The sequence below is a fragment of the Pipistrellus kuhlii genome, unplaced genomic scaffold, assembly GCF_014108245.1.
Source record: "Pipistrellus kuhlii isolate mPipKuh1 unplaced genomic scaffold, mPipKuh1.p scaffold_m20_p_22, whole genome shotgun sequence".
Lineage (NCBI taxonomy): Eukaryota > Metazoa > Chordata > Mammalia > Chiroptera > Vespertilionidae > Pipistrellus > Pipistrellus kuhlii.
Window position 1 is genome coordinate 336126 of NW_023425521.1, and position 27018 is coordinate 363143.

Sequence of the window (27018 nt, forward strand, 5' to 3'; positions counted from 1 at the left end):
AATCTAGATTTCCTAACTGAACTGGAACTACTATCAACTTTTCCAACATTTGTTCTAATTTTTTGGACCAAATACACAAAGTCGTTCATGTGTATATTTTCCTCCCTCCGTTAGATAAAGCTAAAACTTGCTAGAGCTGAAAAATGTCTTTCCACTGGTCAGACAAGCTATCTGTATTGTCTCCTAACGCTAAATGAAACACACCTTTAAAAAAGTTGATGTGTTTAGAACTAGATTACAGTACAATTTGATCATTTATCCATGGAACAGATATAAAAGCAGTGAGCAGCTGCTTTTTAGAAAAGCAGGCTCTGAACAAGTCGATAAAGCAGTAAAAAGTTTTTCCTGTTTGGCTCCTTTTTAATGTGTCTCCTCTTAAATGAAAAGGGAATTTTAGTAGATTCCAAATTAAGGGGAAACACTTAAAAAAAAAACAAAACCGACACTATCATATTAAAAGAAATGTGTTCTTTTAAAGAAGCAAACATGCAAAAGATTCCACGGGAAAAGCTCCCGGAATTGTCCTGCGGTTCCTTAGGAAAATGCAGAAAGATGCCTGCTTTATAGCTGAAGGCATTTACACAGACAGAGTGAGAAGGCAAGGAAGAAAGGATAACCCGCCTTACTTGCAGATTCAGCGATAGGCTAAAGAAGATATTTACAATAAGACATTTAATAAGGATGTGGTTTCCCAGAAAAATCTCTTCTATCATGTACTTTGACAACAACCCATGACACTCTGACAAGACACAAGCCAAACATTTTCTATATTTTACTGTTGTTAACTATAATCATCCAAGAAATTGGTTATTATAATGTCCCTAATGTTAATGCTAAAATGAAGAATACAAACGCTTAAACTGATTAATAAATTTGGGTTAGTAAATTATTCTAAAGTGAATCTTTTTACAATAGCCACAGACAGACATATCTCGAAAGTAAGAAAGCTATGTTTCAGAGAGTTTACATATACCTAGTTTAGAATCAATAGTCAAAGAACAGTGTATCCAACAGCAGTTGTAATTTTTTGGCTGATCTAACCGACTGAAATATAAATAACACAGGTATAATAACTGAGGGCCATTTTCTGCTCTTTACTCATTTGAGAATGTTCCAAATTTTTATGAAAGTCCACAATTTAGTCTGTCTCGTGAAAAGAAAATCATGATTACATGAAAGAAAAAATCAGATCCAGCATTTCCCTGAGAAACCTGACCTAGATCAGGAAAATCAGGGTGGGTATCTGTAATCTAAACTGATTACAGATAAATCTTGAAAACCTTATGTCAAATTATTGCTTTTTAAAAAGTATCAAAATGAGGCTATTCCTACAAAGATCCATAAGTGCTTTGTTCCTAAGAGGTTTCACCTTTAGATTTGTTCATTTTTGTCTTCATATGTTCAGAGGAATATCAATTCTAAAAATTAATAAGTGGCTGAGATTAAAATTTTATTCACGCATCTTAAGGGAAAAGCACATAAGTGGAATTCATTTCCCCATTAAAAAAATAACTATTATCACCTCTTCAAGAGGGAGATAAAAAGAGAATCAGTCAAAATTAGCAGTTTTGTATTTAATATTTCAATCATTACAATATTCTCACTCATTTCACCTGTGCCCAACCCCTTTTCATTTTGTTCTGTTATGTCTATGCCACTCTTCACTTGCAATCCCTCAATCAGTATAATATTCCCTTTTGGAAAAACTTAATAACTATGTATGGTGCCAGATGGGTACTGGAAATATTGGGAGGAACACTTTGTAAAGTATATGATTGACTAACCACTATGCGGTACAATTGAAACTAATACAAAATAATACGGAATTTAAACTGTAAAAATAAAAAGCATGATCTCAAATTTATTTCCCGAGTTCTCAGAATTGCCAAATAGGACCTCATATTTTATTAGAATGTGCCTTGAGCATAAAGGCAATCTGCATAACCATTATTTAAGCTTTTCTTAGTAGCTTTAAAAAAAAATAACTACTTAGGGAAAATGTCTAATTTCAATCTCTTCCTGAATTGCCATGTGAGGCATATTAGCAGCAACTTTTCACTGGTTCTTTCCTACAGACCAACTATTCCAACACAGAAGTGTTACTTTTAGTGGTCTCCTAGAAAAGCAAACATAATTTTGTGCTATCTGTAGAGAATTTTCCCATAAGCAATGCACACTAACTTATTTGCATATCAGGTTAGTCTTCCCTTCAGCTATTTGCTACTTACTAAACGGTTATGAATATCTGAAATGCATCCATCATAGAAGGAATGCTACAATAATAAGTTATAAAACTGGTAAAATTAATATGTTATTGGAGATATAGAATATCTGTTTACATCTGTCAGAAATGCTAAAATATCCACTTATAATGGCAAATAAAAAAGTACCTGTAATTTTGGTTTAATATTCATATCCACGTGTTTCTTATTTACTGATTTAGGAATAGAAAAACCTCAAGATTATGGTTTTATTTTATTTGTCCTCCTGATTTGTGTAATAAGAATATACTGAAATGATGGTTGTAAGAAGGTGATTATCTTTTCGGCTTTAGAGCATTAATAATATAAAGGAACAGAAACTTCTTATATCTGAGGGTGTATACACTTGGAGATATATACATATAATTTTTAAATTCTTGGATTCACTTCCTACGGTCACATGTTGAGAAGTGGTGTCTCTTAACCTTCCCGTTCAACTAAAAATCTAGAAAAGCCCAAGAGAAGTATTTACTTTTACCACAAGAGGGGGCTAGAGAATTCTGATCTCTTCTAAGGTCTATAAAACCCTCTTAACTGCTACTTTATAGACATTCAATTACAACAGGCCATAATACATTAAGGCTTTAAAACACACATATATCCCAACATATGCCAGAGCAAGCACTACACTGGCATGCCCACCAGATGATCACCAATGCCAACATCAGATGAACACTGAGGCACCTTCTAGTGGTTTATTATATGAGATTTTATGTTTTTGCATTTCCGTCCCAAAAGGCAGCTCTCTCTTGGAATGGAAAATATCAAGGGGTGTTATAAAATACCCAAGGATTGGACAGTATGACAGGGGCAGAGTGAGGTAAGGATTAAGGGAACTGAAATTTATGTAATTTGAAAAAGTGAAAGGCTCTGGGGATAAATGTTCATGGTCTTTAAATACTTTCTAAAGGTAACAATATAAATGAATTAGGGGAATTATTCAGTCTCAGAAGATGGTATGGGAAAGAGCAATGGCCTGAAACTAAGGAAGGAAAAGTTTAGATTAGACATGAAGAATAAATTAGTAATAATAGTTGGGCGGGAAAGATGTCCTGCCAAGGAAGGATACAAAGCACAATCGCTATATTTGATAATTAATTAAATGAGATATTAGTAAGAATGATGGGAATTCATTAGAAGGGCTAGATTAGATAACTCAAGTGATTTTTTTCCCCTAAGCTGTGACAATCTCTAGGCCCAACTATGTTCTTAGACATTCATAAATGTCTTTCAATGATGATAATGATCATTTATAGAGAGGAGAGCTCATGAACCCAGTTAACCCTATGTTTTGTTGATTAAAACAAAATCTGGAGTATTATTATGAAATAACATAATTATAAAGTTAACCATGACAATTATGTTTATCTTTTGGAGCATTCTATTAAAATATACTGAACCATGTAAGCTATATCCTAACAGTGTCTGCAAATTGGATAAGGCTCCTATAGTGAAAACTTTCCATCAAGGAATTTTACAAGCCAGAGAACCACTCTGTATAATCTTTCTTTCCCACCAGACTATGCATTTGGGTTTAAGCTACTTAGGACTCAGGATAAACAAACTGTCACTCAAAGTCAGAAAGGCAGTCTAGACCATAAGTGTAATACGGTTTGTGAATTCAACAATATCTCCCTAGTAGGCCATATTCTAGATTAGTAGGTGCTTCAGCATTATTTTAAACAGTATTATTAGCATTTACCTTCTTTTTGAAAAGTCAGAGTTCTATGACAGGGCAGAAAGACTATGGCTAGTGAAAAAAAGAAAAAGGAAAAAAAGGTCACCAAAGCATTAAGTGTAAATATATAAATTTATATTTATTAAATTAAGTATATGTATCTATATATTTGGCCTGAAATTTCTTTTAAAATATTTTTATTTATATTTAGAGGTAGAGAAATGGAGAAGAGAGAGAGAGAGAAACATTGATGTGAGAGCAAAAACAGATCTGCTGCTTCCTGCATGTCCCTTACTGGAGATTGAGCCCACAACCCGGGCATGAGCCCTGACCTGGAATCTGAACCGGCAACCTTTCTGTGCAAGGGCTGGCCTGAAAATTCTTAAACAAAATTATTTCATGTTTAAGTGAATATTGAACTTTGAGGTTAAAATGGTCAACAGATTTGAAGCTTGAGGAAGGATGGTCTGGTGGTTAAAATTATCACGAGGAATCCAGATTAGACACCATTGCTGCGGGTAAGGCAGTTAACCCTTAGATAATCCGGTGTTCATCTATGAGGCAGGTGCCATGGCTCATTATAATGCACTTATAGATTCTAAGAACACAGTATATAAGATTTTCTAATAAACCAAGACATACTACAATAACATAACCTAACCCCACCTCTAACTTACTTATATACCAATCAGATAAACAGATTACATTAGCAACCAAAACAATGCATATCATTTCACCACCACTGTATTAACCACACTAACACTTTCAGTAATCGTATATTAGAATGCTCATAATACCATTAAACTTGTTGACTAGTTTAGAATTTGGGGAGAAACAGAGAGAATACTTAAGGCAGTATGAAAAAGCTTAATCTCATCGGCCAAGTTACTCACTTAACAACCAACTGTTTGCACTTGAAAACAGCCACCGATATTTCACTGCTAATTATAGTGGAAGCTCAATGAATGTTTGACCTTTCAAAGAATGGACTTTTTGCTCATACGCCTACTCTGGAAGACTTCTAAAAACACTTTGGCCGTAGCACAGGCCAAATATTATCTTGACTTTCTTCCAAACTACTACAAATCCAACCGTGTGTGTGTGTGTGTGTGAGTGTGTGTGTGTGTGAGTGTGTGTGTGTGTGTTTCTGAAAACTCTGTCCCTAATAATAGGCACTTGATTATGGACCAGGTACTTTGTTGTGGAAGTGTCTAATCTTCACACTGAGATTATTAACTCGCTAGATTATTTACTCACTGAGGAAAGGAGTCATACTTTACTTCTCTTTGTATCCTTGAAACAGCCTCTAAACTCATGATTAACTAAGGGCATGCAATAAAGTTATTCAATAACAAACTCTTCATTGGCAGTGTATTAAAATCTAGAGCAGACAAAAAAGGTAACTATTAGTCCTATGTCAAATCGATTCAGGGGCTAATTTTATATTATTCATAATTATAATTTTTAGCATTTATGAGCCCTTTGAAATTCTTTATAAAATGTACTGTTCCCAAATTATTCTGGGAAGAGGCTAAGAGCATACACAGGACAAAGAGATGCACATGTTTGAAGAACCTGACAAAAACTTTCAAGAAATAGATTCAGAGCCACGATTAGGCCTCCTGCAGAACTGTGTGGGTCTGCACGGAAAAGCGCGCTGAGATCATGCAGGTGAGGAAACAGACGTCGCCTGCCATAGGACCTAGGCACGTAGCCTCTAAAATGCAGTTTTCTCTTGTGCCCGGCCCCTCAATTCTTGTGAGAAAAAAATAAAATTTTGTTTTCTCGAAAAAACTAATGGACATGGACAAGTGTGTTGACTGCTAGGGAATGGGGGACTGGGGAGGGAGAAGAGGTATGGGGGGATAAATAGTGATGGATACTTGACTTGTGGTGGTGAACACACAATACAGTGTACAAATATGTGTTGTAGAATTGTGCACCTGAATAACCTGTATAATTTTGTTAACCAGTGTCATTCCTATAAATTCAATAAAAATAAAATAAAATTTCGTTTCCTCTTTGGTAAAAGAGAGATCAGATTAAGTGATTACCAAGTCTCTTACAGCTCTGAAAGACCATGAATAGATGTGCAAACTTGCGCTAAATTTGCAAAGATTCTGTCTTAGTGAAAGAAGCATTATGGAAGCTAGCCAGCCATCGACATACGTGGGAGTGTTCTACTGGGTACTGGATGGGAGGTTAGAGTTTAAACATGAACCAACAGCCCAACGTGCTGGGCTGAAGAATGAAAAATGGGTGGGTCACAGACAGATAATTGTTATTGTTTTTTTATTCTTCGCAAAACATGTATAATCCACGGTAATCATTTGTTTAAGTTATATAAATTACTGTTAACTTTGAAACCCAGTTTGTCATCTTCATCTGTGATTTATAACGGATTATATAAACGACATGATGTCTTCGATCTAATAAGACATTTATCTTCATGAAGGAGGCCACTGCAGTCCTGAGTGACAGGTTACTTACCCTTATCACAGTTAACTCAGCACCGAGCCCTTCATTCCGAACCGGGATCAGAAGTCTGGTGGGCTCACCTGGAGCCAACAGGAACTTGTTCAGAAACTCACCACGCTCACAAAAGTGTGTGTTTTCCAGAAGAATTTGTTCTTTGGCCCCAAAACACAGACATGGAAACAAGTTTTGTGTATTTTTTCACAATGTGCACTCTCAACACACATAAATTCCATTAGGGCTGTCGGGAGTCATGTGCTTTTATTAAAGGAAAATATACCTGCGAGCAACAAAGATGAAAGCAACTGTCTCAAGGACAAATAGAAAATGAGATAAATGCTTATTGGGTGGGTGTATGTATGCACATATGTTTGTTTATATGTGTACATGTGGACAGAGACTATCTTGAATCACTTTCGTTCTCTTCGTAGCATAGAACAAAAAGGAACTAGAAACTTTATGTTCTCATAGTTTATGTCATTAAAACACACATACACACGCACAGAGAAGGTAATGCACTTGGCTCTATCAGTGAGAAGGAAGCAAATCGCTTGCTGCTTTTCACGTACTAGAGAATCAGTGGTGGAGCCTGCAATAGGTACCTTTGGCCTGAAATTTCTTTAAAAATATTTTTATTAATATTTAGAGATAGAGAAATGGAGAAGAGAGAGAGAAACATTGATGTGAGAGCAAAACATAGATCCGCTGCTTCCTGCATGTCCCCTACTGGGGGGTAAGCCCTGACCTGGAATCTGAACTGGCAGATTCTAAATGAAGCAGCCCTAGAATATACGCGTGCTTCTCCCAAGTTTTAGCTGATCAGTGAGGTCACTCACCACTCATCACTGCATCATTAATTCATATGCCTCAGTAGACACTGTAAGAAACGTAGCTTATTTACTCTGTGAAGCAATGTAATTTATACACTAAAATCACACCTTATAGATGATTCACAGCTACGAGTGTCTTAAACTGGCCAGTAAACAAACACCTTTTATACTCCTTGAGTATCAAGTCTATTAGGGGCGCTATGAGTAGACTTGGATAGCAAAACTTGCTTAATAAGTGGAAACTCTAGGTATAGGATTCCAGCTCAGTAAGAGGAAACCTTAAAAAAAAACAATTAGAGCTCTTTATGAGGATCTAATAACACGACCTTGAAAATGTAAAACAAAACAAGGAAAAATTGATAAATCTACCACTGTAATTGGAGATTTTAACGCAATCCTTTCAGCAGATAAAAGAAAAGCTAAGATATAAAAGACCTGAAGAGTAATATCTACAAGTGTAAAAATAATAAGAGTGTACTCAATAAATACTTTGGGAGTACACACAGCCCATAAGCATAAACTGATCATTACTAGGCCACAAAAGATGTCTCAATAAAATGCAAAGAAAATAAGTAATAAATCTATGTTCTTAGACTATAATGTAATAAAATTAGAAGTCAATATTAAAAAGCAAGTTTAAAAATCCCTAGAAACTAAAACAAAACAAAAACCAGGAAAAATACACACACATGCAAAAACGCTTCTAGATAGCATGTAGATTAAAAAGGGATATCAGAGCCCAGTTGGTGTGGCTCAGTGGTTGAGCATCAATCTATGAACCAGGACATCACAGTTCGATTCCTGGTCAGGGCATATGCCCAGATTGTGGGCTTGATCCTCAACATGGGGCTTGCAGGAGGCAGCTGATCAATGATTCTCTCTCATCACTGATGTTTCTATCTCTCTCTCCCTCTCCCTTACTCTCTGAAATCAATAAAAATATACTTTAAAATTTTTTTTAAAAGGGTATCATAAAAGAAATAACAAAATACCTAGAATGGAATTATGATTATATGAAAGTAGTATATATCAAATTTTGTAGGTTACAGTTAAAGTAGTATTTAGAGGATAGCTTTTAGCTTTGATTACATTTATTTTTTAAAATGAACATTATATTCAATGGAATAAAAGCAATAAGGAGAATGAGATGTAAAGCACCTAAGAATGGATGCTTCAGAGGACAAATCCAGCTAATCAGAGCTCTTCTTAAAGCAGTCGAGAATATTGAAATTCAATCCCTAAACCCAGGCCCCCTGGATTAGACATCATCCTTTTTACCAAGTCACTGAATTTCTTTAAACCTCAATTTCTTTACCTGTAAAATGGGACTAACTCTCAGATCGTTTGAGAATTAAATAAGATAATCCATATAAAGCATTTTTTACTGCACAGTAAGTGCTCAATACATTATTCTTATTGCTAGATGACACTCATTCCAACTCCAGATTTCAAGATTCCAACTTTAGTAAAATGAAATTCAAGACATACTACAAAAATCTAATCAACCACTTAAAGCTTAATTTTTATTTCACAATATTAAAATAGTTTTGCTTAAAATATATTCTTCCTCCCATTAGAAAATATATTAAAATACCTTTTTCTTATTATTATTATAGAAATAAAACACATAACAATCAATAAGAGCTAGTCTACTGTTATTAATAATATTAAATCCAAAACCAACTTCTATCCCAGAATCAAATGAAAGCAGGGAGGTGTGGGGAAAAGGGTGGGGGGATGCGGATAAAGCTGTAAAAAACAAAAACAAAAACACAAAAACCTATTCTCTATATTTTCAAATATTCTATATGCTTTTTAATGTACCTTTCAGAAAAGGCATGGGGTTGAAAATGGCCACTATTGGTGCAATAACAGATCTGAAATTTCTTTCAAATCTAGTAGCATACTATAAATTGACCAATACCAGGCTCTTCACTTAGTCATTATTACTCTTCTTCAAAGATGGTTATAGGTCTTCACGTTTCCAAATCTATCGATATGTTTCATTTTGCTAGAGAATAACAACCTTCCCTAAACCTTCAACTTCCTGATGTAAAAATAAACTCTAAAAACATTTTTCCCATTTGTTTTCAGATATATCTGTCCCATATCCATTCATTCCCTTTACCTTAATTAGAATGTAATAATACATAGTACATAATAAATAATATACTATTATATATATAGAGGCTCAGTGCATCGGTTCATTCTCTGGTGGGGTCCCTAGGCCTAGCCTGCACCCTTTCACAATCTGGGACCCCTCGGAAGATGTCGAAGTTTTGGCCCCATCCCCACAGGCCAGACTGAGGGACCCCGTTGGTGCATCTGGCCCGTCCATGTGGCCCAGTCTCAACCGGCTGGACCCCAGCAGCAAGCTAACCTACCTGTCAGAGCATCTATCCCCTGGTGGTCAGTGCGCATCATAGCGACTGGTCAAATGGTCCAATGAACAGTCGGACACTTAGCATAGTAAGCTTTTATTATATAGGATTTTAAGTTTCATCTCTTATAAAATGTTTTTCTTTTTCTTCCAGAAGGAGTCACTATACCCTATTTATAGAATAATTTCTTTCCCCAATCCATCTTTTTTTTTTTTTTAATGAATAGGGGTTATTCATTATACTAATAAAGTAAGTTTACAGATACACTAAAATCCGTTATATATTTTGGACCATAAAAGCAATGGGCTTCATAGTTGGCTGACTCTTGTAAAGTTATTATATTCCGCATTTCATACTAAATGTTTTTCCTTCGATATGGTAGAAAGTGTGCCTCCCTAGGTTTAGAAATCTAAATGTTATTACTTGCTAGCAAGTTTTCATTTCTAATGGTGGGCTATGTGCTTGTTTGAGGGCATTTAGAAAGGAAAAGAAGAAGGAATTGTGAGGCGGTGGCAGCATGCTCTCATTTTTATGCATGGTTTAGCCTGTAACCTTGGTTTTCATTTTTGCTGTGCACCTGGCTAGGTTTCTATATTCTTCCAGATCTCTTTGTAGTTCTCACAAAAGCGTGTCCCAAACATGACACGCACCATGGTTATTGCTTCTCATCACTGAAGCTATGGGTGGATGGGTCAGTCCATGCGTCCTTTTATAATTGTACCTTTAGGACACTAGTTGGGGGTGGAAGGCAACAAAAATGAAATATTTTAACAGTGACCTTTCATTATCTAATAAAGATAAGATTCCAAAAGCCCAAAAAATGGCACTACAAAGAAAGGTAAAGTATCTTTTTTTTAAAAAAAAAGGATGCCCTTACCTATCTCACTGGCAACTGAAGACACTGACTTTATATTTGCTGGTCTACTTATTTATTTTTTAAAATATTTTTTATTGATTTTTTTTTTACAGAGAGGAAGGGAGAGGGATAGAGAGTTAGAAATATCGATGAGAGAGAAACATCAATCAGCTGCCTCCTACTGGGGATATGCCCACAACCAAGGTACATGCCTTTGATTGGAATCAAACCTGGGACCCTTCAGTCTGCAGGCCGACGCTCTATCCCCTGAGCCAAACTGGCTAGAGCTGGTCTACTTATTAATAGTGTGTTTTCCCAATGAGATGGTAAGCGCCATGAGGAGAGGGACTGTGTCTGATTTTTCAGCTGCATATTTCACTTACAACCTAGCATATTGACTTGGTATTACCTTATAATCTCTAAATAAGTGTTTGTAAAAATAATAAGTAGTGTGTCAAGCGTTACTGTTCTCTATAATGTAAAATCTAGGTAATCAGGATACGTTTACTTAAAATTTTAACATCTTTCTAACCTTCTCTTAAATTTCACAGGAAATGTAAACATTTTTATTTTCCCAGGGGAAGGAAGCAAACATGTATTGTGTTCATTACTTATCAAGTATTCAGGCATGTGCTAGAATCAATGCCTTACAGAAACTCATATTTAAACATTATCTCACCATCCCACAAGTAAACTTTTAACACATATAAACAAATCTATTCTTACCTCTACCATTGACTCTGGCTCTTTGGGAATTCTTTTAACTTTTATACACAGAATGAAAAATAAAAATCTATTGAGAATTTAATATTACTAACATAGTTACTAACTCATCTGTTACGGGGAGCCACTATAGAATAGAATTCCCCATTTTGGGACTTTCCAGATACTAGAAAAATGTCAACATGATTTTTTAAAAGTTCTATTAAATTTACTTGGGTGACAGTGGTTAATAGGATCATATAGGTTTCAAGTGTACATTTCTTTTTTTCTTTTTAAAAAATATATTTTATTGATTTTTTACAGAGAGGAAGGGAGAAGGACAGAGAGCTAGAAACATCGACCAGCTGCCTCTTGCACACCCCCTACCGGGGATGTGCCCGCAACCAACGTACATGCCCATGACCAGAATCGAACCTGGGACCTTTCAGTCCGCAGACCGATGCTCTACCACTGAGCCAAACCAGTTTCGGCTCAAGTGTACATGTCTATGAAATCATATATGTATATTGTACTGTATGCCCCTCACCCAAAATCAAACCATCTTCCATCATCATATATGAGGTCCCCTCCTCACCCCAACACCCCCTTCCCTCTGGCAACCACCACACTGTTGTCTGGAAACACTAATTTTTAAAAAAAAATTTCAACTATTTTTAATGAAACTATTTCCAAACATGCCATGTGTATCTGCATAGTCTTAACCAAAATGTCTGGAACATGAATCCATCTTTTTGGATAAGTTCGATGAGGATAATAGTAAGGATGACAGAGTGGTTAAGAACAGAGGTCCTAGGACCAGACTTTGTAAGTACAAATTCTGGCACTACTATGTACTAGCTGTGTGACCTTAAACAAGTTAACTTCCCTTGGTACCAACTTCCTTATCTGTAAAATAAAGATAAATCCTAATATCTACCTCTTAGGGCTGCTCGGGGGGATTAAATAACGGTATGCTCAAAGTGCTTAGAACATAGATTCAAGACTCAATAAATGCTAGCTAAAAAGTTTCACTTTGTTAAAGTACTGAGCTACTGGAGAGTTTGAGCTGTTTCCCTCTATCATACAGTATGTCCCCAAACAGCTTTTTTAAAGTTTCCACATAAATTTTGTTTTAATGATAAACTTCGTTTTCTATATAAATGTTCAATTGTTTTTCTGTTCCTTACCTCGGTGTTATGTGACTATACCTCGGTGGATGCCTTGACAGGACCTCCTTCTTCTAATCTGATGCTTCACTCCCTGTGGGCTGAGAGCGCAGTGAGGCCTCAGGGCTCTCTCACAGAGAAGGCACGTCAGTGTTAACACAGACTCAGGAACATCTATTTCTACTCAGAGGCTTACTTACCATGTTTTCAGCGGTGTCTGGGAAAATTGGGAATACCAAATAAGTGACTTATGGATGAAGGAGGGCCTATTGTTCTAATTCTGTCAAGCATCAGATTGATCCGAAACAAATGACAGGTTTTTGGTGTCTGTTTTTTTTTTTTTTTCCTAATGTTTTGCACTGTTAATTTTCTTCAATTATTAATCAGCTACTAATGTAATTATTAAGCTCCCAAATCATACCTGAACCAATATTCAGATCTCACCTTACAGGGCCCAATTTCTAAAACGTGGGTATTACTAATTGTGCCGGTTTACCAAGCTCAAACAAAATAAAATGTTTCTGTGTGGTTGTATCCATAGTGGAGGTTATCAAGTCAATGCAAAGGAGAAAATATGAATCACCAAACGAGCTAAATGAAGTAAGAATTCATGGATAAATTGAGAATAGAAGGGAATATAGGGATTAAGAACTCTTGGAAAATGCCAAAGTCGTAGGGAAATTTGGAAGAAAAATAACTGGAAAGATTGCAGACTAATAAAGAGAAATAAGAAATAATTTACCAACTTTACTCCCAACTCCTAAGTGAGTAGTAAGCTTCCAATTTAATATTCAGTTTAGCAGCATCTCTACCTTTTCCCTCCACTGGCAAGGCACAAGAGAGACGTTGGTAAGATAACCGTGTGCATCAGTGGTGATCAAACCTTCTGTTCCAGTGGCCAGATGCCAGCGAGGCACAGTGAACCCTACCCTTGGGATGTCTGAGTCTGAGCCAGAAACTGGCAGCCACCAAGCCAACATTTTTATTTTCATGCATCTTAAAAATTCATCTGCATTTTGCATCCGACTCTATTACACAGCAATGTGTTTTAATATAAAAACAATATTCGTAACAGTTGAATTATTTAAATCCTCCCATTCCTAAATCTCCAAGTAAAATCAATGCTCCAGGAAGATTTGCATTATGTTTCATGTGGCTTCCCCTTGAACAACACCAATATGGCTGGGCATGTGAAAAGAACAAGTAAAAACAACGTCTTATGATAATACGATGATCTTAAAATTTCAAATAATCAACAACAAATCAATAATCCAATAACCACTAAATGAAAGCTCTAATTCTCACGCAACTCTATGAGGCTCAAAAATCTGAAAGAATGGCAAATTGGGCCCTGCCACCTGAAAATGCCCTCTTAGCGTTCGAAGCTACAGTCCTTATAAAAAGATCAATAATGATGTCTTCCTGCTTCAATATGGAATTAGCGTTTTCCTAAATACATTAACTTCAGAAGTATTGAATTACAGGAGGCCCAGCACCACAATGAAACAAATAGTTGTTCTTTGCAAACGAGTGATTACCCATTCAGAGGACCCACACCGAAGCTGCTTGAGCCAAATGACAAAGGGCAGAGACACATAAAAAGCAACAAAGTATGATGAGCCAAAATCCAGGAAAATGACACTCACCCTCATCCTGATAATCTGGCAAAAAAGGTGCATCTGAGATGAAGGAAGGGCCATGAATTCCACTGTGGTTATCATCGGAGCTGTCCTGTCCAAGGAAATTTTCAGCTTGGTCTCCCCCTGAGGGACAGAAAAGAAAATAAGTAAGGTCATACGTTGGGCATCTTTATAAAGGTCTTTGTCTATTTCTTCTGGTGTTCACATAAAAAGATACGCCAAAAGCTATATCTCGATGGACATGGCTGCTAACCATTAACATAGGAGAAACAGATAATAAGCTCAAAAACCAACTTACCTGGCTGGGAAGTTTTCCATTCTAGTACTCTCTAACTAGAGCTTAGTAGCTATTAGCTTAGACTGGGGAGACCTCTGTCACCAGAGGAAAGCTTCTCCACCACACTTCAAATTAAAATATAGCAATATAAATATGTATCCCTCTATACTCTATCTCCATTATATGGCCTTGTTCATGAGTAGCTCTTTCTCTTTATATTTCCAAATGAAGCAGACTAAATTGCACAAAGGGTTAACCTTCCATGCATAATGCAATGGAGCAAGGCCAATATGCTTTCTGGTTCTGAAAAGGAAGAGAAGTAAAAATATGGAGAGGCTGGCCTTTGCCGGATTCCATTCCAATTTCAATCACTACTTGTTTTGCAATCTTAAGAAAGTTCTCTCTTTATAATTCTAGTTTACAGCCTGTGCAACCCAACCTCTTAGGAATTCTAAAAGCTCTGAGAAGGTAATATTTGTTCTGCAAAATGGCTTTGATGAAAGGTAATGTATATACAATACTGAATTATGCAATTAAAACAATGCTAATCTCTTTTGGGTGTTTTCAACATACATTGGATTATATTTTGTAGAAGTGGCCTGTGCTATTATGATACTTTAAAAGGTTCAGGCGGAAGATGTTAGCTCAGTCAGGAACCGGAAGAAGAGGCTCTGCATTGCAAATGGCTTTCCTTAAAATCCCCTAAACAGAGGTACAGTCTGCTGATGAAAGGACACCAACAGCTGCTGCGTTCATTTCGCAAACATGAAAAGGGGATTTTCAGCCGAATTTAATATTATTTCCAATACTAATTTCCAAAGGAAATCACCGATGCTAATCTCAGTAAACACTGTCGAGTTTTGGCCCTGGGTTTCAACGAGGGAGCAGTGAAACCAAACAACCTACATAGAATCTGTATTGCTTCACTTTAAAGGTTTATTTCCTACAATTAAACTAGAAGGATAGGGAGGATATAAAATGATGAAAAGAGAATGGCTGAGCACACGATACAGTATGTAGATGATGCTTTATGGAGTTGTATACTTGAAACCTGTATAGTTTTATTATCTAATGTCACTCCAATAAATTCAACAACAACAACAACAGCAACAAAAGGACAGCAGCCTGGCCGGTATGTCCCAGTGGTTAGGCATCCTTTGTGCACCTGGAAGTTGCCGGTTCAATTTCCTGTCAAGGGCATATGCCCGGGTTGCAGGCCCGATCCTTGGTATGGGGGTGTGCAGGAGGCAGCCTATCGGTGTGCTTTTTCATGGATGCTTCTCTCTCCCTCTCCCTTCCTCTATCTCTAAAAATCAATAAACTATTCTTTTTTTTTTTTTTAAAGGATGGCTGTAGCCTTCTCCTTCCATACATTAGATCACATGTGTCAAACACAAGGCCCGCGGGCCAAATCCGTCCCGCCAGGCCTTGCAATGTGGCCCGCACCGCACTGTCATCACTGCACTCCGCTGCGTTTCCATCACAATGACAGTTTATGACTGTTCAGTAAACCATTCGGCCCGCGATTTAGGCTGGATTTTAGATTTTGGCCCCTTCTCTGATTGAGTTCGACACCCCTACATTAGATGATCATATCCAGACTCTTCTATAATCAAGGTAGATATTCCTAACTGAGCAGAACACCTGCAGATGGAGTTCTTCAGAAATAAATTGGAGTGCATTGTGGGGAAGAAAAGTAAAATGAAAAAGAAAAGCAAACAACATTTCATAGAACAGTCGCTGGCGAGAGCCACAGGAAATGCTCTCCTTTATTAGGTCACTGATCAGGACTGAAAGCTTATGCTTATGCTTAAAGTATCCCAATGAAACGTCCATCATAACCAGGAAAATTCTCAACCTCAAAGAGGGAATTAAACTACGCAAACTGCATCACTGCGAATTCACTGAAGTTATTCTATCAACACCACCTAAACAGTCTGCCTGGCAGGTGACCTGAACGTGAGCTGTGAAGTTAAAGCAATTTAAAAATTTTGAGTCAAACCAAATTCAATCTTTTAAAAAAATAAATAAATAAATCATTTGGGTTGCCATGCAACATTGAACATTTGTAGGATATACCAAACATTATTTATCAACTAACATTCTAGACACAGTTTTCTGCTTGCTTCAGAAATGTGACAAATCTACTCTCTTATACATTCTAGCATCCCAGGTTTTATTTACTTTTATTTTTTTCTTAAATAAGCAGATCAGGTAGGGGTTTGTGTTGCTTTGTTGTTTTTTTAATGAACTTCTTATTTTGGAATAATATCGACTTATTTCAAAGATAGTAAAGAGAATTCAGGTATACCCTTCATCCAGTTTCCCCAACTGTCAACCAAGTATGTAACTAGGTTATATCTGTCAAAGCCAAGAATTTAACATTGGTACCGCTAACTAATACAGACCTTATTGGATTTCTCCAGTTTTCCCATTAATTTTTTTTTTCCATCCCAGGATCTACTCCAATTGCATTTAGAGCTTCCATTTAAAAAAAAAATGTTTTTTTAATGCTTTCATAGAGGAAGGAAGAGAAGGAGAGAGAGAGAAACATCGATGAGAGAGAACCACTGATTGGCCACCCCCTGCTCACCCCACACTGTGGATTGAGCTGCCACAACCTGGGCACATGCCCATCAGGAATTGAACTGTGACCTCTTGGTTCACAGGTACATGCTTAACCCCTGAGCCATGCATGCGGTCAGGGCTAGAGCGTTAAAGTCTTACCCAAAATACCTGCCTGGGCTTGGCATCTGATTTACCAACTTCAGATGGAAACGTCGCTTCCGCATGATTCATATGGTTTCTGGGCATAGTTTCCCAAGGTAGGATTTTAACAGCCAAAGATGAGACCATACCTCCATAAAGCAGATAACAACAAAGGTACACAATGCAAGAAAGACAGCTGAGGTCAGTATTAAGAATGGCTGCAGTGGGAGAAATATTTGAAAATATGTTTTTACACCCAAGCATAATTAGTTCCCGGTGACGGAAATGTTGCTGTGAGTGTGTTTAGTGTTATATCGAGTGGCCCAGCTCCCATGGGCACAAACTGTATGAAGCCCTTAACACCATATAAACAGACACTCCCATGTCATTAAAGTGATTACAGCGACTCAAGATGCAAGGGCGGAAAGTTTTACAGAAGAACCAGCCATTACTGCGGTCATTTTGGATTTGTTTACATTTATAACATCATTTTTTTTGTTGCTAAAACATAGCCGCAAGTGATCTGTGGATTTATCTAGAGCTCTGAGAGTCGCAGTTCCAAGTGGCCACTACGAAGGTCCGGTGGGATCAGACGTAAATGATCACAAGCTATAGTGACAGACATTTCCACTCCAGCAGCTTTCCAATTAGGGCCCAGAACTCCATCTGCTCAGCGTGGCTTTCTCACAAGCAAGAACCCTGGCCCCTGGTGACACACTTTCCCATTGCAACTCACTCAGAATCAATGTATTTCTATACGGACATATATATCCTACCACACAGCATCTCCATTCATCACATCCACCACCTCCTGCTCTTTGTGTTTCTAAACAGGGTCTGGGGGAACTATATCAAGGGTTCACCCGCTATTAGCTGATCATTTGCTCCTTCATCCTAAGTGTCATAAGAATTGGGCGCTAGATACACTCCTTAGTACATTCAATGTCAGGTTCTCCACTGAGTATTGTGCTGAGAGGCCTGTAAGGGGGGCATTTCTCTATTGTTCTTTCCTGAGAGTCAAACTCAATTTCATTCATGCTCCGCGGAGTGATAAGTTGGGGATTTCTCAGGGATTGGAGCAGAAAGATAAAGTAGCTGTGTGGTAGGTGTGAGGTAATTATTTGCTAGGGTTTCTGTGCTATTTGTTTTTATTCCCTGTGTTTTCATTAACAGTTAATGAGTTTCTCTCCCCCTCCCCCCACTTAATTCTAAAACAATAGCTTGGACACTTGAAGTTGGATTTTTCTGCCATGGATTCAACCAGCTGTTGCTGCTCCATAAACTTTATGGAGAAGTGAATTAAACGGCTAAAACCTTTAATTTCCTAATTCAATTCCGAATAAAACAGGGAGGAAAATGAACCATGATGATGTTCCCCTTGTAACTATTTTGACTCACAGCAAACCCATCTGATCCTAAACGTACAGGTACTGTTTAGGGACAAACACAGGTCATAGTGACAATTTTACCAAAGAAATGAGAAGGAAGTGAGAAAAAGACAGAAAGTAGTATGAGCATAAAAAATAACATGAGAGTAACAAAGAACAAATAAAACGTAAACATGTTTGCTTATTCAATATGTAAAGGCTCGATGATTTTTTTCATGTAACTATAAAGTCATCATCTTCTCTTCTAATTAACTGTGAGCTGTATTATTAAGGCTTTTTCACATCTGCAACCAACTGTTTATACAGTATGGTTAAAAACTTTACAGGGTTTGCTATTACTTCATCAAGCATCTTTGGGTAATATCAGGAAATTGAAATTAATGTGAAATTATCTGTAATTTTTTTATTGTTGCTGTTGGAAGGGAACACATGACTTCTGAATTTACTTAATATTTAAAAACGCATGAGACACACAGCTCTGCCTTTAAACTAATCAGTCCTACGTAAAATGCTATAAATAAAGGTCCTTGATCCAAATCCAGCTAGTTTTCATGCTTGATAGCATTAATATTGCCAGATTTTCATTGGCCAATTTAATAGTAATGCGGTTCCCAAAGCTGAACTATGGTTAAGATTAGCAAAACTGCAGCTTATTGCTCCTTATTGCCACCATTTACCTAAATTATTGGATATAACGCCAACTAAAAAAATATGTTGGGTACACATGTGTCCATATGTGTGAAACGTTACTCACATGTAAATATATTATGGGGCACATTTGCAACACCAAAGCTAAAGTTCTGTCAACACGTCCGTTATAAATGACGTACCCTTTTGCACACACTCGTGCATTAGAAAATATATGGTGTTCCCCCACAGAACATCTCAGAGGCTTCACTGGTTTCTAAATACCCATTTGGATTTGCGTGGTTAGTTCTTGTGATTAATCCATATGTAGTGAAGGTCTCAGATTCTTCTCTGTTCTATACAGTCTGACTTCCTGCCCGTCCCTCTTTTTTCCTCTTACGTGTAGCCATAACTCAATGTATAAATATTCTTCTGCCCTCCCCCCTCAAGGCCCTAGCAGTGAGTGTAATAGTACTGAATGTCATTAAATCTACGGAACAAACCATGGGCCAGGTAAAGAAAGTTTCCATTTATCATTCTTTTTATAAGTTGCTCCAACTAGATCTTGAACGGACAAGAACTATATTGAGCCTAAAACTAAGTTTTTAACATAGAATACTGTTTACTAATCATAAGGATCATGCTAAGAATAACGAACCTCTTAAGAAACTTTAGGGGTGCTATTTGCAGAGAGAAGCACAATCTAAATGATCAGAAATGGAACCAAATTGAGTAGACACTTACAGCACGATCACTACCACACCTGTGAACCCAATAAACCAAAAGGGCAGCATAGCTTAATAATATTTCCAAAATGTGCGGCATCCGTCAGTGCTGGGTTGTTCAGGCCTGTGGGAGCCAATGAAAAAGTTCTTTTTCCCCCTCTCTCCTTCAAGAAATGGTCCTTTATAATGCAGTTTTTCCTTTTGACCAGTAGGGTGGGCTGCAGTGTATAGCATCATCCTAGTTCTTAAAAAAGAAATCAGAAAAAAAAAGAAAAAAAAGAAAAAAAAGAAAGAAAGAAAGAAAGAAAGAAAGAAAAGGTAGCCATCATGGGAACAAACCCTTCTGCTCTCCCCAGCCCCCTAAAAAAGCTGAGATTTTTTTTAACCCTTCTTAGGTTTCACATAAAGGCATAACTCCTGGACATTAACGAACTGGAGGGCTGGCAGCAACAAATATAAACCAGATAATTGTATATGTGACAACACACACTTCATAAAGCAAATTACAGCCTGTCAGCAATCATTCTGGCTTTACACTAACACATTCCATCTACCACCGTTATTGTTCAACTGCTGCTCACATACAGCCTGCTGAGTTGGCATGTTTTCAGTAATGATGGCATTTGACAGAATTCAAAACATGTAAACATAGGTATTTACTAGCGTGTAGATGAATATACGGTAAAATGAATGCATTTATCACATAACAACCAGGCAATCATAACCTGGTTTTGTTTTCCTTGGACCCCTACATTCTTAGTGTTTTATTTTTTTGCTACCGTGTTTCCCCGAAAATAAGACATCCTCTGAAAATAAGACCTACTTACAGGTTTCCTTCTGAGTGAAATATAAGGCATCCCCTGGAAAATAAGGCCCCTCCTAGGCTAAACATGAGAGATTTGGTCCACTGATTCTGAAAGAAATGGAGTCACAAGAAATTCACCAGGAAATTCAGGAATTGGATTGTTATGATGATGTTCCAGAAGATGATGACATGGTTGTCATTGAATAAATGAGTAAATTCTTGATGCTGTAGGATTCACAGTTTGTCTGGTTTGTGTTGACAACTACCGTACTACCGTATACAGGTAATCAATTTCCTTTATTTTCATTTAACAATAAATGTGTACCATATTCTTCTTCATGGAAAAATAAGACATCCCCTGAAAATAAGACCTAGCGCATCTTTGGGAGCAAAAATTAATATAAGACACTGTCTTATTTTCGGGGAAACAGGGTAGGAAGCAGCTCCTACTGGCTACAGGCTCTGGATCAAGACTTATCGCGCACTATCTCATCTAATTCTCAGAATAATCCTGTGATATATTTTTATCTCAAAGCTGCAGAAAATGAGACACAGAGATGAAATAGCCCACCCAAAGCCACATCAGTGACTCACAAGTGGCAGAGGCAGGCTCTGACCCTACCTTGTCTGGTTACTAACCTCTTGTTCTAACCCACTGAGCTGTACAGTCTCCAAATCTGCATGCTTTATAAATGACGGCCATTACTCAAGGGCAAAGCATGCTGAATGACTTGGGTTTGTGGCATGTGCTATAAATTATTATTTTCTTACTTCAGGAAAGTAAATCTATAATCAAAAGTATACATTATTGTAAGTAGTAGTAATACCAGTAATCACATTAGGCATGGGGCTGGTAGACAAAGCTGAACGTGGTCAGTGATTTGTTCAAGAGGGAGTTAGCCCTATTCAAAGGTCCAAACTTACTGCAGTAGAATTATTGCAGTGATTTAAAAAAAAAAAATACCACTTTGGGACACGAGTTTCATGCTTACAGAATGTATACAACTACTTTGGGTTTAGTCAAGTAAATATATTAAATATTTTCCTACATCTCCTGTTTGGTTTCATTGGATCCTAGGTATTTTGGTCTTGCTTCGTGTAAAATGAACCAACATGTTACACATTCAAATATAGTTTGGACCTAAAGAATGTTATTTCCTTTCCAGCACTATCATGCTTTAAGTCTCACAGTGGAAAAACTGGTTGAAAAATATACAATCCCACATCAATACAGTGATTTTATTGCTATTGGTTCATCTTGCTCTCTTTTCTCTTCCTTTTCTTTTTCCCAAATGACAGGTTGTAGTAAGACCGTGGCATCCACTTTTAGTCCTGATGCATTCCAGGATCATTTGTACCAACGTTACTTCTTTTTGAGAAAAACTGTCAGGCCAGTTGGATCCCAATATCTCCTGCTAAAGAAGAAGGGACTGCATGATGTGACGGCTGTGAGCAGATGTAGGAACAGCTGCCCACACAGCCAAGGAGTCAAAATAACACAGCACACAATAAAGAATGATTCACAGGTTAGGTGAGCAGACCTGGAAAATGTAAAACATCTTTTAGCAGACTGCCTAAAAGGAGAGTTTTCTGTGTGAGCAATATAGATCTTCAAGATCACTAAGGGTGTAATGGTAACAGGTGACAAGATACCCCAACCCCACCTTAACCAAGGTCTCCTGTTCATGTATGAAAATAACATGTGTGTAACCACATGTAGGTAACAACAATATCAACAAGCCAAACTTCTCACTATCTGCGTTCTGTTCAGTGTTTGGTCCCTTTTGGAACAGAAGTTTTTAAAAAAACTTATTTTTCCTTTTCTATTGGGGTATCACTAACACAAGTAAAGTGCACAGACTTTGAGGGCAAGGTGATACCATTTTTTAAGTTTTGGGAAATGCCTTTTATTATTATTTTAATTAATACACATGTATTTTATTAATCAACTAGAGGCCTGGTGCACGAAATTCATGCACTTGGCAGAGAGGGAGGGGGGTATCCCTCAGTCCAGTCTGCACCCTCTCACAGTCTGGGAGGCCTTGGGGGATGTCGGACTAACGGCTTGGGCCCATAGGAAGTGGGCGTAAGGCAGCAATAGGACATCCTTAGCACTGTTGCAGAGGCAGGAGAAGCTCCTGTCATGCTGCTGTGCTCACCAGCCATGAGCCTGGCTCCTGGCTGGGTGGCACTCCCCCTGTGAGAGCTCACTGACCACCAGAGGGCAGCTCTTTCATTGAGCATCTTCCCCCTGGTGGTCAGTAAGTGTCATAGCGACTGGTCATTTGGCTGTTCAGTCTATTTGCATATTAGCCTTTTATTATATCGGATAGGATTTGTCACTTTGGGTTGCCAGTTCCAACAAGATACCACCATGAATTCATAGTGATCACAGACAATGTCTATTCAAATTGGGAAAGTATCTTTTAGAGATGAATTGTGATCAAGAACTTTTCAGGCTGGAAGGTGTGTGTTAAATACACATCAGCTGACAAAGACAGAAAGGTTCAAAGTTCCCACTATTTGCCTCACAAGAGTCAGCAGTAGCTGGAAGCTTTATTTTACACATCATATATAAGCCCCCTTCTCCATAACTAAGTCATTCCTTTTCTGTTTCAGTGATCCTTCGGCCATCCTGGTACCCAATAACTAGTAAACAAGTTTCTGAGAGAAGTGTGTAGTGATGGTCAGCATAGTGAAAAATTAATGCATTATAAGAATTGGGCTCAACCACCACATTATTTAGCCTCCAAATATCAAACAAATTCACTGGCTTACAAGGGCTTAACCTTTATGAAAAAACAATGTAAGCAGAAAAAAATATATATTTAAACTAGCCACATTTTTTTCTCAACATTTTGTGTCCAGACATAAAAATTCATTAGAGGCAGAATTTCTGAACAGATAAATTCTTATGTCAAAATTTTATGTTTAGAAACTATACTCCTTGCTTGATTTTCTGTGTTGCTCTAGGGATAATATTATCTAAGAGAAATAATTTATTTTTTTTCTCTACTAAATTTCCCAAAACTTATCAGACATTTAAAGCAGACATTAATGTATCAATTACTTGATTTTTGTTTGCCATCTACATCAAGACAAGAACCAGATTTTCTATGAACATTTAGATACCACATAAGGGGAAAAAAATACTGAGGGTAAAAAAAAGATATTTTTTTAATCAGCTACCATGAGTATTATATGATACTATTTTATTTTAAAATTTACTTTTAAGTGATACTAGAGGCCCAGTGCACGAAATTCAGGGAGGGGGGTAATGACTCTCAGCTCAGCCTGCACCGTCTCCAATCTGGGACCCCTCAAGAGATGTCCGACTGCCTGTTTAGGCCCCATCCTACCGGGACTCCTGGCTCCCAGCTGCTCGCCTGCCTGCCTTCTTGATTGCCCCTAACTGCTTCTGCTTGCCAGTTTGATCACCCCCTAACCACTCCCCTGCCAGCCTGATTGCCCCTAACTGCCCTCCCCTGCAGGCCTTATCCCCCCCAACTGCTCTCCCCTGCTGGCGATCTTATGGTGGCCATCTTGTGTCCACATGGGGGCAGCCATCTCCAGTGTTTCCCAAAGTGTGGTACATGTACCCCCAGGGGTACGGGAAGAGTTTGGTGGGGGTACGCGTTGCACTGGAGTTTGGTGGGGATGTGCACTGCAATGTGCTTAGCTGCGCCTAATTCTATGTTCTCATGAGTACGAGGGGTACTCAGCGTTACGGAAATTATAGAAGGGGTACACATATGTCAAAAGTTTGGGAAACACTGTATGGGGGCAGCCATCTTGTGTATTGGAGGGATCGTCAATTTGCATATTACTCTTTTATTAGATAGGATGTCAAGACAACATACCTACATACTGCTGATTCTCAAAGACTAAGCAACAAAGATTGTTGCTAGTTTATACCATCATCAAGGTCTTGCCCAAAAATTCATATGTAAAAATTAATAAGTAAAGGAGGAAAGATTTTTGAATGAATATAAAATGATCAAATCATGATTCTACTGAAAAAGAGCTCACTCCTGTGTCAAATCAAGATTTTTTTGTAAGCTTCTTCATTAGTTAAGCATGCCCAGAGCAAAACTTTCAAATGTTACAAGAAGACATATAATGAAAACTCATCTTCCCCTCCTTCTCTTGGTTCTTCTCTCCAGAGACAACCATTGTGATGCTTCTTGGGTGTTCTATGAACTTTCCATTTAATGGTCTGTGTGGTATATCTTTTTTTAAAGAACAAAAACAACAAATGGTAGGATTTGTCCTGTTTGGTCACCGGCTTTTTCTCCTAAGCATTTATCTTTAAGGTTGCTCTATATTCGCACATATAGATTTATCTCATTTTAGCACAAAATATGTGCATGTGGTAAAAATTCAAGTAGTACCAAAGGATATAAATAATAAAGATTCTCTCTTGCATTCATACTGGGTAACCTATCAACTGAGGTTACCACTATTATTATATTCTAAAATTATTCCATACACAAATAAAAGCAAGCAGGCACACACACACACACACACACACACACACACACTATACAATGTTTGTCCAAATTGCTCTTTTCACTTAGCAATATGCCTTGGAGACAGCTTTTCATGCTACAAATATATATATGTGTTATGTTCTTCTAAACACTATGCAGCGGCCCATTAATGGTTGTAATGTAATTTATTTAACTAGTCCTCTACTGCTGCACATTTAGGAGTCTTTGCTATTGCAAACAACGTATAATAAACATCCTTATACATAATATATTGTGTCGGGGATACAGAAGACAGAAGCATCTGATTCCAATAATTTCTTCTTTTACCCCCATGAAAGCAGTTCTTTTTCTTATTTCTCAACATAATCTACTTCGAGTTAGGACATTTACAAAGGACATAAAAATTGTAGGAAAATGTTAATTTTTGTTAAATTAATGTTTAAAAGAGTAAAAAAAGTGAGTCTTTTTATTTTAAAATCTATCTTTGACAGTAGTTGCAAAAGTATATTAATTTAAAAACATGTTGGGTGAAGAGGGGCAAAAGGGTGAGAAAATAGGGAACATCTGTAATACCGTCAACAATAAAAATAAAAAAATAAAAACCAGTAGATGTATAGGAAGTAAAATATTTGAAAAGGTATTAAAGTCAATAATTAACTTCAAAAACAATTTGTGTGTACATTCACTTTCCACAGATTGATTTGTATAAAATGGAGCAAATAAAGAAAGGGGGAAAGGCCTAAAGGAAGTCAAGTCACAAAAGCAGCTGTCAAGATTGTTGATGCTAAAAGGCTGGGCTAAAGCCAAAAGCAGGAGTATTTGTCCTGTGTACATTTCCCCCGTTAAGTCCCCGAAAGACACAGAAAGCATTCTGGAAGATTTCTTTGTAAAAAGTAGCATAGGTTAGGATATGCTAGGTTCATAACCAACACTTGTGTTTATAAAATATTAGCATTCCAGGAATAGTGATAGAAAGATACTTAACAATAAATTACAAATATTGTAAATTCGGACTTTTTCTTGCATTTGCAAACACGTCATAAATTTGAGCTGTGTTTCTTTGTATAAATCCTACTTACAACTCTGCTAAAACCTTTTGGCATAAATGCAAAGAGTATTTTCATAAATAAACTTAGTAAAATCACTGTACACTCCATTAATTCCAAAACACTTCTCTTCAACTTCAAAGGGAAACCCTTCTCTCTCCTTTTTAGTGCAAAGATGGTGTTTCTTTGCTGCTTTAATGGTTTGCTTCTTGTAGTTGTCATAACTACATGCTCCAAGTATGTGATAGTAAGAGATGAGAAGTTAAGTGACATCCATGCTTCAATTCAACATGTCTCAGACATTACAGAGCAACAAGCTCATAAATCTAAACTCTGAAGGACCTACCAATAAAAATTCTGCATATACATCCTGTAAATGCAAACCCCACAAACATGTGCATGGTGACTTACATGCTGCTACCTCAAGGTTCAGCTGAAATGAATACGTTTTATGAAAAGACTAGAGGCCTACTGCACGAATTTGTGCACCAGTGGGGTCCTGTGGCTGGCCCCACCCCCTGGTCGAACTCCTGGTTGAACTCCTGGTTGAAGGAACAATTTGCATATTAGCCTTTTATTATATAAGATATACACTGAGCGGCCAGGACTGATACATGCAAAAAAAATGAAACTAGACCACGAACTTATACCATACACAAAAATAAATTCAAAATGGATAAAAGACTTAAATATAAGATGGGAAACCATAAAAATCTTAGAAGAAGCCATAAGCAGCAAAGTAGCAGATATCTGTCATAGCAATATCCTTACTGATACGGCTCCTGGGGCAATGGAAACTAAAGAGAAAATAAACAAATGGGACTATAGCAAAATAAAAAGCTTCTGCACTGCAAAAGAGACCATCAACAACAACAAAAAAACAAGAAAGCCCACTGCATGGGAGAACATATTTGCCAATGTTATCTCCAATCAGGGTTTAATCTCCAAAATTCATACAACTT

General features: G+C 37.3%; 1 protein-coding gene across 2 annotated transcripts in view; it reads right to left on the bottom strand.

The window, feature by feature from the left end:
• Positions 1-27018, bottom strand: part of SKAP1 (src kinase associated phosphoprotein 1) — a 253543-nt gene that overhangs the window by 182404 nt on the left and 44121 nt on the right. For both annotated transcript variants that reach the window (XM_036451284.2, XM_036451283.2), the window contains exon 4: positions 13996-14112. In XM_036451284.2, coding sequence (XP_036307177.1) covers positions 13996-14112 — 117 coding nt within the window. The remainder of the gene's footprint in view (positions 1-13995; positions 14113-27018) is intronic.